At 39.5% G+C, this 13,518-nt stretch overlaps 1 protein-coding gene across 6 annotated transcripts in view; it reads left to right on the top strand.

Moving 5' to 3' along the window:
- Window positions 1–11,964, top strand: part of LYST (lysosomal trafficking regulator) — a 179,313-nt gene extending 167,349 nt beyond the window's left edge. For all 6 annotated transcript variants that reach the window (XM_010860102.1, XM_010860104.1, XM_010860103.1 and 3 more), the window contains 5 exons: window positions 3,521–3,660; window positions 3,938–4,035; window positions 7,723–7,879; window positions 8,964–9,035; window positions 9,957–11,964. In XM_010860102.1, coding sequence (XP_010858404.1) covers window positions 3,521–3,660; window positions 3,938–4,035; window positions 7,723–7,879; window positions 8,964–9,035; window positions 9,957–10,095 — 606 coding nt within the window. In that variant the 3' untranslated portion in view covers window positions 10,096–11,964. The remainder of the gene's footprint in view (window positions 1–3,520; window positions 3,661–3,937; window positions 4,036–7,722; window positions 7,880–8,963; window positions 9,036–9,956) is intronic.
- The last annotated feature ends 1,554 nt before the right edge of the window (window positions 11,965–13,518 follow it).

Raw genomic sequence — 13,518 nt, 5'->3', positions numbered from 1 at the left:
TGTCGCTTTTTCTTGGGCACCATCTCATCATGTTGGGGTCCCTGAAGTTGCAGATGTGACCCTGTGCCTGTGAGGTTGGCAGGAAGCACCTCATGTTCACTAGTTTCCGCTGCCCAAACCCACTGAATGCCATGGTTCTAAAAGTATTTGTGTTTTTGTTTGTGTTGCCCTTGACACAGCAAAAGACAGGCTCCCAAGTGCCATGTATGCTATAACTAAAATAATTGTTGCTTGAAAATATTTTCAAGGGAATCTTATGAAATACTTTCCTAAGCTAGTGAAGCTAGGAAAGTTGATTGGTTATAGGGAACTGTTATCTATAAGCCCTTTTTATATTAGAGAAGAAGGTCTTCAAAGGTGATAACTGATCCTAAAATAACTGATCTTGAGTCGTTTTTCACTAATTAATGTGCCCACGTCATCTTTATATAAGTGAACACCTGTATTTCTATTCTCTAAATTGATGGCAGGGAGAATAAATATACAATTTATCCAAGGTAGTATCAAACCATTCAAGAACATTTTATGAAGAAGTACGCAAGCAGAAGATTTCTGTTCTACCCATGGAAATTATTTTCTGATCCCTCAGGGAATCATCTAGTAACACTGACTCTTAGAATCATTTTAAAGTGCAAAATCTAAAATTTCAACAACCACTATAGGGGACCTATTTTCTGTTTACCCCATAAATATTATTCAGTCATGAAGTAAAAAAAATACACATACATATGTATATATATTTTAACAAGCAAGGAGGGAGCTCTAGACTTGAGTTAGATATTCTTGGATTATCTGTCAGTCCTAGAATATTGACACTGACCTTGAGACAGCCCCTTATCAGTTCAGTTCAGTCGCTCAGTCGTGTCCGACTCTTTGCGACCCCATGAACCGCAGCACGCCAGGCCTCCTGTCCATCACCAACTCCTGGAGTTCACTGACTCACGTCCATCAAGTCAGTGATGCCATCCAGCCATCTCATCCTCTGTCATCCCCTTCTCCTCCTGCCCGCAATCCCTCCCAGCATCAGAGTCTTTTCCAATGAGTCAACATTTCGCATGAGGTGGCCAAAGTACTGGAGTTTCAGCTTTAGCATCATTCCTTCCAAAGAAATCCCAGGGCTCATCTCCTTCAGAATGGACTGGTTGGATCTCCTTGCAGTCCAAGGGACTCTCAAGAGTCTTCTCCAACACAACAGTTCAAAGGCATCAATTCTTCAGCGCTCAGCCTTCTTCACAGTCCAATTCTCAACATCCATACATGACCACTGGAAAAACCATAGCCTTGACTAGACGAACCTTTGTTGGCAAAGTAATGTCTCTGCTTTTGAATATGCTATCTAGGTTGGTCATAACTTTCCTTCCAAGGAGTAAGCGTCTTTTAATTTCATGGCTGCAGTCACCATCTGCAGTGATTTTGGAGCCCAACAAAATAAGGTCTGACACTGTTTCCACTGTTTCCCCATCTATTTCCCATGAAGTGATGGGAGAAAAAAGTAACAAGGGACACAGCAAAATCGGGGGGTGGCGGGGGAGAGGGTCCCAAGGAGGTTCTTGTCCAAAAGGCTGGTCCCTGAGAGTGAGGATGAGTCAGATGGGACCAACTCTTGCCTGAATATGCAGCCTAGATTGGAATTCCCTGGGCTGTCCAGGATCCTTGAGACTAAACTTTGGATAAGGCGTCCCTAGACTGGCATGGTGATCCAGGTCATCCAGGAGAAATGAGGAAGGTGCTTGCATTCTATTCCACTAATAGAGGAATCCCTACAAATAATTTTCTAATGTAGTAACAAATATACAAAACCAAGCACACAAATTTACAGATAAAAAATGAATTTGTGAAAAAGTTAAGCTTAAAAAAAAAAAAAGTTAAGCTTATTAATAGTTATAATAAGAGAAATGCAATTAAAAGCAACCTTGATTGCCATTTAAAACTTGGGAAATTTTCAAAGATTTAGAATGACCGCTGAGACACAAATGCAAGCAGAGAAGGAAAGGGCTCAAGCCTTTCTGAACAGTCAATTCTTCAGTCCCAGGCACCCTGAAGCATGGTCTGCAAGGGTGCTGGCACATCCCTGTGGCCCCACAGACTCCTGGCCCTGTGGGGAGGTCCCAGAGGCGAACCAAAAGGGGCCCAGACCCAGGACTCATGGCCTTGTTCAGAGCCATCTTGTTGCTGTGATTGTGTTCAGTTGAAGTCCACATGCCCTAGCTAGACAGAAGCCACTGCCACACAACTTAGGCCAGTGGTTCCAAGGAAGACTGGTATTGCCTGGTCATTTGAGTCTTTAGGTAAAAAATATGTATTTTTATGTGAAGAAGACACTGGACTGTGGAGCACTTAAAATAGATGAACTGCAGCTAATAAAGTCAACACAGGTATGTTTTAAAAACAATGGTGATCAAAAAAGGCAAAATAGATCGGATGCCTAAAGAACAATAAATACCATATTTATAAAGTTTATTGACATGAAACCCAGTATGTTGTTTATTGTTATAGTAGCATATAGTAGAACATAAATTCTAAATACACAGGAAACAAATGCAAAATTCAGGATAATAATAACTTTTGAGAAGGGAGAGGAAATAAGATGTAAAACAGTACACACACTAGGTAATATTTAATGTTTTCTGTATTAAGCTGATATTATAAAATGTTAGGATTAGTTTAACTGAGTGGTCAGTATTCAGATTTTCATTGTACTTATACTTTCTACTTCTCTATTTTCTTTGAAATGTTGAAATACTTTATGACAATATAAACCTAGTATAAAACAAAAGTTATACCCTGTGGACATCTGGCATCTGTGAACCATGTGGACCTTGGAACACGAGTTTGCAAGCTTTGATTTTGAAAATGAACCCACAACTATTGATGAGTAATACATCGCCATCGGTAGCATCAGGAGTCAGTGCAAAGCCTTTGCGAGTACACTATCAGTGCTGTAAAATTAGTAATACTCACTGATCCACTATGAGGATTCTGGAGATTTATTCTAAAGGAGTGATACAGAGGAGGGACAAAACTTATGTACATACATTTTAGAATTATGAAATAAATAATAAAATTTATTTATTTATGGCATTTAACATTTTGAAAACATTGGAAACAATTTTAAATATCTGTCAATAAAGGATGTTCAAGTAAATTATGGTATACTAACTGTATAGAATATCATAACACTTAAAAATCATTTTGAATACACTGTCAAAAATGAGAAATGCTTATGGGAGAATGTATAAAATATGAAATAGAGAACTATTTATATGGATATATTCATAACTATTAAAGTACATGTATATTTGGCCAGACTGGAAAAGCTTATCAGTTGATGAGATTACAGTCAATTAAAACTTTTTTTAATGTTTAACTAGTTCTACTCTTTAGAAAAAGTTGAACTAGGTTGAAAAAAAATTGTTTGAGACGAATGTTTGAGTCACTTGGGTTTTTTTGTTTTTGAGATAACAGTACTAGAATACCTTTTGTCATGGCTTTTATCTTATACTTATTTTTTAAATTTTAGCCTTCAGAGATAGAAATGGAGTCTCAGATACATCTGTATGGGCACACAGAAGAGATAAGCAGTTTATTTGTCTGCAAACCGTATAGTATAATGATAAGTGTGAGCAGAGACGGAACCTGCATCATATGGGATTTAAACAGGTACAGAAGATTTCCAGCTCTAAAATAGCTGTTTTTAATGTTTCAGTTCTTACTGTGAGAAACAGATGCACTAAAATAATCTTTACATTATAATAACTTTAAGCATGAAATACAGACTTTACCTTTGTAATCTTATTGAATTAAGTGATCAGTTAGGAATAGAGTCAGGAATCCCTTATAAATAGTAGGTACCTAAACTGACCAAAAGAATTATATAAATAAAAGAATGTAATTATATTTAATGTTCATATGCAAATTCATGTCTTTGGTCTTTCAGATTATGCTATGTACAAAGTCTAGCAGGACACAAAAGCCCAGTCACAGCCGTCTCTGCCAGTGAGACTACCGGTGACATTGCTACGGTGTGTGACTCAGGTGAGTTGGCCCCAAACCCAAAGCAGAGTGGTTGTACTAATGTGTGCTCAGCCAGCTGGTTACATCAGAGGTTAAACCATCACATTACGTTCCTCTGGTCCCTGCCAGACCTGAATACTTAGGGAATAGCATGTATGTGTATTCAGTTCAGTTCAGTTGCTCAGTCGTGTCTGACTCTTGCAACCCCATGGACAGCAGCATGCAAGGCTTCCCTGTCCATCACCAACTCCCGGAACTTACTCAAAGTTATGTGCATCAAGTCGGTGGTGCCATCCAACCATCTAGTCCTCTGTCATATGTGTATTAAAATACAATAAAGTCGAAGATTGAGTCCATCAATTTAGCCATGTGCTGTGCTTAGTTGCTCAGTTGTGTCCGACTCTTTGCGACCCCATGGACTGTAGGCAGCCAGGCTTCTCTATGGGGATTCTCCAGGTGAGAACACTGGAGTGGGTTGCCATACCCTCCTCCAGGGCATCAGCAGAGGATCAGCTTTGTATTGTGTGTGTCTTCTAGTTCCTGCAAGACAGTATTACAGAATAACAATGGAGGTACAATGTGCCCCAAATTTGCATGAGAAAGATCATCTAATCAAAGGTCTGGCTTTTAGTTTTATTTTCATGTATATGTATTAAAAAACTTGATACATCCAGTAGGTAAGAACAGTTGGCAAGCTCATAAATTTTCTGTTTGCATTTCCATTAATTGAAAGGAGTCTTCAAAAAACTGTTTCTTTTTGTCCACTGAGTACAGGTATCTTTGACACATCTGCAGTGGGTGGTGTTTTATCCTTTGCTTGTGTTTTTTTATATTGTTTTTTCCTGACACCAAATGTGTGGTCTTTCCAGACACTAAACTGTTCTCCGGTTCTGTGACACAAAATGGGTGTCCAACGGTGCAATTCAATTCTGGCACTAACTAGTTGAAGTTGGCAAACTTGGGAGTCTCAAGGCCCCCACCAGTTTCGATGATTCTCTCTGACAACTCACAAAACTCAATAAAACACTGTACTTACTACTGTAGTTCATTACAAAGTGAACAGCCACAAGAAAAGGTCCAGAGGTCTCTTCCTGTGGAATCAGAAGGCACCATCCTCCTGGCCCATGACTGTGCTCATCAGTCTCCCCCGCTGTTGTTTAGGGGTGTTTTTGAAGTTCCATTATGTAGGCCTGGTATATTCAGTCATTGGCCATTAGGAACTGACCTCCGCCTCTAGCGCCTCTCCCCTCGGCAGAGGTGGGAGGTGCTGTAAGGGCAGTTTCTCTGCTGGCCAGCCCCTACCTGAAGCTGTCTAGGACCTCCCCAGGAGTCATCTCCCTAACATACAAAAGACAGTAAATTAACAAGAGTTTAGGAGCTCTATGCCAGGGTCATGGGTCAAAGTTCAGAGTTCTTTTTTTTTTTTCACCATACCACACTCATCATTCTTATATTCAAGAAAAGTAATGTCTCCAGTCATGCTTCAAGATTTCAGATGTGAAGTATTAATATTTGCCAGGCTTTAGCCTCCAGTCATAATGAATGTCATGTACACATTCTTATTCCCCAGTCAGCATAACTAAAGAGAAAGATCTTAAATAGTTGACTTTGGTAATAAAAGTGTGCACAGATGATTGATGACTTTGCTAACTGTTCTTCCTTGATTTGTACATTAGAGGCTTTTAGTGAGTCACACACATCAAGAGGGAATCTGGGGGGGTGAAATATAGTGATGACTTATCTAGAGTTCTCTACTTTCTTGTTTTGGCAACATTTGGAAGTTGGAACTGATCCTGAGGGAGCTGAATTTTGTAAAGTTAATTACTTTCCAGCTGCCAGTAGTGATTTATATCTGTGATATTATATCAGCTATTCATATGGGAACAAGAAACCAAATTACTTTTGCTTATTTTACCAACTCACTAGCAGGGTATTCACGTGTCCGCAGGCAGTACGCACAGTGTAGTAGAGTAATGGGTAGAACTTTCTTCCCACTTTGAACAGAAAGGCCTTCTCAACTTGTTTGAGGCCTCGCAGTACATATACAGGAGGAGGCATAAAGAGCATTTGGTCGAGAGCATGATAAAAGTAATGACTTCTTAGAAGAGGACAAATTTATGTTTAGTGACCTGGACTACATTTCATTCTCCTATTGTTATACTCCAGGAAGGGAAGAAAGTTAACCAGATTTAACCCATCAAAAAATCTTGACTCTTCAGTGAGAACCATCCAAGTAACTTTAAAATCAAAATTTAAGATAAATATATATGTATGTGTATGTATATAATATATAATATGTATATGTGTGTGTATACACATATATAATCTCAAAATTTTCTGTATTGAGGCTAAAGACACACTGGCAAACTCATTCTTTCCTTCCTGATTTCCCATGGCTTATTATGGGATGTGGTTTTTATAGTGATAAGATATAAAATTTATTAAACTATGTAAATATTATAGTAGACGGTTTCTGTACTTTTAAAAATCATTCTGCCACTATATCAAAAATACATGCATTTCAACTAGAGTTCATAGCCTTCTCCTATTGCCAGTGGTACTATAAAGTTAATATAATATTCTAAAATTCAGAGTAGCAGGTGGTTCTCCTACCCCCTCAGTTACTTGACTGAACATAACATTTTCAAGATTTATCCATGTTGTTGTCAGAACTTCATCACTTTTTATGGCTGAATAAAAATGAATTCCATTGTTTAGAGATACCACCTTTTGTTTATCCATTCACCTCTTGATGAACATCTGGGTTGTTCCCACCTTTTGGCTGTTGTGAATAATACTGCAACACACTAGGCATTTTGGTTTGTGGTATTTGATGGTCTTTAGCATTTCTATAGTTGAGAAGTATTTCTAATACTTCTTTCTTTGCTATAAAATATGAAATCTTTTCACTGCCTTAATAAAGGAGAGAAATAAATTCTCTACTTTTATGTTAGTTCTTATGGAGAGATAAAATAAAGTGTGATAACACATACTATGTCATCCCAACTTTATCATGCCTCTTAACCTTTCTCTTTATCAGTATGAGAACATTTCTCCAGAAAGGCTGGACACATCACCATAAGGCCCCAGACCGCCAGCCCCAGTTTATTGAGGATGGCTAGCAATTACTGCCTCCTCCATCGCCTGGAAAACTACAAAAAGTTGATTACTCCTGGTCTTTGAAAAGAAAAAATTCATTTAATAAGACATTGATTTATAAGATTCACTCTTGGACATTCTGAAGAATTAGCTTTCTTTTTAAGAATTAGTTTTTAATTCAACTTTGACTGTAACTTATTTCTTCTTCAGAAGTCCCATAACTCACTTCTTAAAGATACTGTAGTTTCACAGGATATTTTCGTCTCTTTTTGGAGGTTGTTTAGCTTTATAGGTACTTTCAGAATTAGATTTGGCAGTTTGTATGCTAAGATATTATGACTACAAAGAAATTCATGGTTAATTTACATTGTTGCTCTACCTTGTAGGTTAAGTTTTTAATTTTTTTCACTAGTCATCATCTCTAGATAAATAGGCCAACTCCGTGTGCCTTATGTAGTAGTTTCACTTATACACTCTTCAGTCACGAGTTGCCTATGAACTTCATCAGACAGACAAGCGAGGCCCTCAGGGATTCCCCTCTGGGGCCCAATGTGGGGGGCTCTGCAACATCCACACCCTGGTGACCTGTGGGGTTTTGTGGTGTTTTAGCTGGTGGAGGCAGTGACCTCAGACTCTGGACAGTGAATGGGGACCTCGTTGGACACGTACACTGCAGAGAGATCATTTGTTCCGTGGCTTTCTCTAACCAGCCTGAGGGAATATCTATCAATGTGATTGCTGGGGGATTAGAAAATGGAATTGTAAGGTAAGAGGAGTTTGATTTCTTTGTGTCCTTTTGCTCATAAGGACATAGAAGTTTCAAAAAATATTTTTTACTATCTAAACATAATAATATTTAATATTTAGAGATTTAAAATCACCTTAGGATATAGGTTCTTCTGGTGTTTCTGTTTTATTTCTAAATAATAATTTGTACATTCTTGAAATTTTATATTGTTTAACTATAAAAGGTGCAGTTCAATTCAGTTGCTCAGTCGTGTCCGACTCTTTGCAACCCCATGGACTGCAGCACGCCAGGCTTCCCTGTCCATCACCAACTCCTGGAGCTTACTCAGACTCATATCCATCGTGTAGGTGATGCCATCCAACTATCTCATGTGCTGTCATTCCCTTCTCCTCCCACCTTCAGTCTTTGCCAGCATCAGGGTCTTTTCCAAAGTGTCAGTTCTTCACATCAGGTGGCCGAAGTATTGGAGCTTCAGCTTCAGCATCAGTCCTTCCAGTGACTATTCAGGACTGATTTCTTTTACGACTGACTGGTTTGATCTCCATGGAGTCCAAGGGACTCTCAAGAGTCTTCTCTAATATCACAGTTCAAAAGCATCAGTTCTTCAGCACTCAGCTTTCTTTATGGTCCAACTCTGATATCCATACGTGACTACTGGAAAAACCATAGCTTTGACGAGATGGACCTTTGTTGGCAAAGTAACGTCTTTGGTTTTTAATACGCTGTCTAGGTTTGTCATAGCTTTTCTTCCAAGGAGCAAGCATCTTTCAATTTCATGGCTGCAGTCACCATTTGCAGTGATTTTGGAGCCCAAGAAAATAAAGTCTGTCACTGTTCCATTGTTTCCTCATCTATTTGCCATGAAGTGATAGGACTGAATGCCATGATCTTCATTTTTTAATTGTTGAGATTAACAATATGAAAATACACAAAGTATTCTTAATCCCATACCCACCTGAGCAAACTGCCCAGAATTAACCACATTAATCGTTTATTGTGTTTCCTTACCAGAGGATTTTTAACAAATAGACACGTCGGTTAAATTTTTAGTAAAGGAAACTTGAGTTTGTGTAATTAGATGATGACTTTTTTCTTCCTCCAGGTTATGGAGTACTTGGGACTTAAAGCCTGTGCGGGAAATTACGTTTCCTAAATCAAATAAGCCTATTGTAAGGTAAACCTCCCCCACCCCTCCCCGCTTCATACTGTACTCTGTGACTGTTTCTGTTGGGGAGATGGTAAAGCACACAGAAGTAAAGAGGAAAGTAAGGAGGATCCTTATAAACAACTGGCCATTTATCGAACACCAGGATGTCCGGGACCCCATGGCAGAAGGAGGCAAAGCATTTGTTCATGGAGCTTAAAATCTGGATCAGGAATTCAGAGCCTCACAGAAGGGCATGCTGGGATCATGCCTGGGAAGGCCTCTTGAACTGTAGAAATTATATATTTTTTCCTTTCATTATTGAAAATACCATTATGGTGACTGATAGCTACAGGAGTGTGCTAGACAAGACTGATAAACAACCTCTTACCCTCTGCTCCATTAACAAATATGACTTTAAAAACTCAATTGGAGTAAGTGATTCAAATTTTACTTCATTAAAATAAATTTATTTTTAGTCCACTAAATGTAAAGTGTAATGAAATGAAATTATATGTTAATAACACATTTTTTATCTTTTCCTCTTTCAGGGAAATAAAATACCTCCATAAAATAATCCTCATTTATTTCTATATAGAGAAAATGTAGTACTGTTATATTTTTTGAAGTTTCCTATACCCATGTATTTGTTAAGTAATAACCCTAAATAGGAAAGGAAAAGAAAACATGCAAAGAAGGATCAGAGTGTGCCAATCTTTTGATCTTGGTTTTAGTCTGTATCACCTGGTTAGAATGAGCATCACAAACTTGGCTGCAGAACCATTACACCATATTATTACAGTCAAAACCACTTGTAGGTGGTCATTTTGTCTGTCTCTCTGCTCCAGTAAAGGCTCTTAACTTCTTACACCAATTTCCGCATGATCACCAATATGCCGGTACAATTTTCAGAGACACAACGTAGAAACGGGACTCTCTTTTTTTTAACAGCCTTACATTTTCCTGTGATGGCCACCATTTGTACACAGCGAACAGCGATGGGACTGTGATCGCCTGGTGTCGGAAGGACCAGCAGCGCTTGAAACATCCAATGTTCTACTCCTTCCTCAGCAGCTACGCAGCCGGATGAGTGAGGGGAACTCTGCACTCTCCACAGCACTTTAACTCCAGGCTACATTTACTGACTTCGCCAGTTTCAGGAGGTCAAACCTGAAGACAGGGATGACCAAACAAATCCAAGTAATGGTACAGTCTATCCATCTCCACAAAATTCTGCTGCCTCACAAGGTCCTGAAAGGAAAGTTTTGTTCTAATTTAGTGATGATCTGGAGAGTTGTATCAAGGTTGAAGTCTGGCACAGTAAATTAAAATCATATCCTTGAAGTTTTTTTTTCCATAGAGGAGTCTAAAGAAAAACTTATCATCTATTTCTGTTTTCTATTATTTTCTATTATTCTCCCCAAAAATCCCAGTAGAATTTAAATTGGTTAGCTAATTGTTTACATAAAATTTGCTCTAAAAGATTATATTTTAAAAGTTTTCTGCCAAGATAACACACACACCTGCCCTTCCCCCCAAAAAGGAAGGATAAGGAGAGAGAATTCAGGACTCGATTATTGCTTTCTTTGAGCAGTAAGGAGTTCAGTAGGTGCCTCTGCACCAAACATTTTTTGGAATATCTGAATATTTGAATCTCAGTGTTAGGCAGTTTTTACCTGTTGCCTTCTTAGCTCAAAGTAGAACCAAAATTTGTTTGACGGCCACAAACAACAACACAGGTATCTTTGATTTCCAGACACATTCTGTTTCTTCATAAAAATTGTACTTAAAATCCGCAACACTAGATAATGAATATCCTTAGTTGAGGCACTAAGATTTAATAAACAAAATGATAATTCTTTTTAATATCTAGCATTACAGAGCACTGAATGCTTAACAGTTTGCAACAGAAAGCCTCCACTACAAAAGAAGTTTGCACAGGTATTAGCAATGCAATCCAGATAAGGCTTTTAATCTAAAATGCTGGAGAGTTTTCTTCCCCAAAACAGAATTACAAAGAACAGGAGATAGCTTCCTTTGTTTTAAATAGGAGGCAGAATTATTCTTTTAGAAAGCAGTTCCCACTGTTTCTGTTAACCTATTCTAGGAACAGTAGAAAAATCTGTGTACTCCACAGCAAACTTACACATGGTAAAGACAGAATTCCTGAACCCTGCAATAGTCTGTTTCTATCAGGATAGTACTTGGGATGCTGCTTTATTGGCTTTGAAAACACTGTAAAATAAGCTCAGTAATGTTACCATGAGATAAAAAAATATATTCCTGGATAAGAATAACTTGCGTGTTTGTTATGGAAATTTAATTCATATAGTGTTTACAGAAGTACTTTTGTAACTTCCAGACTTTCTAAAACATTCTGCTTAAAAACTGTATAATATACAATTCCAAAGTCTCTGCTGTCAAGATAAACACGAGAGGAAGCAAGTGGCCACGTGTGCTGGTAACCTTCCGTTGCATTCATAGGTAAGAACACTCCACGGCTACATTCAGATCATGGTTTGCACAGACCAGCTATTAATTCTGAGGTCCAATTAGGTGCAGAGATGAAATTACTCCTATTCACGTTGAAGTGATTTGCTTTGTTTAAAAAAAAATGCAGCTATTGTCTAGCATTCATTTTTCTACTGAGAACTTTAAATTAGTTCCTTATTAGAACAGATTGCTACTCAGTCTTTTTTTTTTTAAGCTGAATTTCATCATTTATCTGAAGAGAAAATATGCAAAATAACTGGTCTTGTTAAGAGTGCAATATATTTTTATGTAAAAATAAAAAAATAAATTGGGGGGGATTATTTATTCAGCATGAATTTAATATGTATATGTTTGAAACACGTCATAATGTGCATGCTGTAGCAAATATTTCTGTAAATTATCACAAGCTCTGTTACCTTTGTATACACTGCCACTTCAAATTGGGAATAAATTTCATAAAAATAGATTTAAGGACCTGTTCTTAATACAATTTAAATATTATGACCACATCTCAAATTGGTGGCTTTTTTTGGTAACTCGTATAGTTTCTCTTTAGCCCCCCTATAAATTTATGTCACTGGAAAGGATAACTTTCATTTCTGAATTGTGGTCTTTGTGAGAAATTTTATGTTTTAACCTTTAAATGGAGTTTAGACAGAAATCCTAAGGTAAACCACTCATTTTTTTTTTTTAAAAAGAGCATCTGCCCCTCCCCTTGTTCTCCCCCACCAACAGCATATCTGTATTGGCCCCACTCTGTACCAGGGGCCACACTAAGTGCTGAGGTGCAGTGGTTCCCTGCACTCCTGGGGCAAATGCTGTCAGCAACACGACGTGAGTTGTTACAGACGTGGTCAGTGCTGTGAGAGAGGGGCAGACGGTCCTCTGAGAGAATGTAACTGAAGGATTCAATCTAGATCAAGGGGATCCAGAAAAGTCAAATTGTCATTGACAACGAATGGATGACGAGAACCCTGACAGGTGAAAATGAACTCTGATGTGTTCCATGCCGTCCGTCAGCCAAGGACTGAGGACCATCAGCGAGCAGGTGTCCAGTGAAGGAAACGCTTCGGCTTCTCTCGAGGGCCCTGCAAAACAGTGGGTGAGTTCCATCTGCCCAACCGCACTCCAGGAACACAGAATTACTCTTTTTTTCTGCTTTGCATCTGCGGTGTCTGAAGGATTCTCAAGCCAAGAGCGCATCTGCTTCTCAGTCTCTGTTCCTAAAAGAACTCAGGAGCAGCGTGTGTCAGTGTGATCCAGCCCAGCCGGACGTCCTCACTTTACCTGCAAGCCTGAGATGGACTCTTCCGCTCCGCAGTGCACAGTGCAAGCCCACATATAGGTGAGGGGGAGGGAGGGGCAGTGGGGAAGCTCTTCCCAGCCCCTCAGACAGGATCGGGCACGTTCAGGGTGGTATAGCCACAGACTTCCTAGCCCCTCAGATCTGCTCCTCGCCAGTCTGGATGACCTGTTAATGTCTTGAGTCAAAGACAGAAGAGCTGCAGGGGGTTCCCATTCCAGAGGGTGCCATAGGGCGATCCCGAGCCCACCCCCATGCACAGACACCCTGACTCCCCAGCTCCACACTGAACAGTTCCCTCTGAAAGAACCCCAAGAGCTTGCGAAGCAACTCTTGAGAAGCTGGTGAGCACAATCACATCAGAACAGGTAGGAGAGGCTGAGACATGCTCTCACCACAAACCCCACTCCCAGCCCAGCAGCCCACGGTCAGGGCTGGGGACCAACAGCTCCCAGATGCTCCCTGAGGAGGGGAGGATTTTAACCCCACATTGGCATCCCAGATTTTAAGACCTGTACCTGAGAGATGCACCCCCCCCCCCAAAACATCTAGCTTTGAAAGCCAGTGGGCCTAGTCCATAAGACCCATGAGCCTATAGCATTTGAGAAACAAGTCTCCGGGGGCTCTCCCAGACCCACCAGGCTAGCACCACAGGGCCCAGCACGGATGCCTCAGACTGAAAGGTGCCCAGTCTTCTCTGGGTAAGAGGCATGTTGC

This window comes from Bison bison, unplaced genomic scaffold (assembly GCF_000754665.1).
Source record: "Bison bison bison isolate TAMUID 2011002044 unplaced genomic scaffold, Bison_UMD1.0 scf7180017864462, whole genome shotgun sequence".
Classification (NCBI taxonomy): domain Eukaryota; kingdom Metazoa; phylum Chordata; class Mammalia; order Artiodactyla; family Bovidae; genus Bison; species Bison bison.
This window is presented reverse-complemented; position numbering and strand designations above follow the sequence as displayed.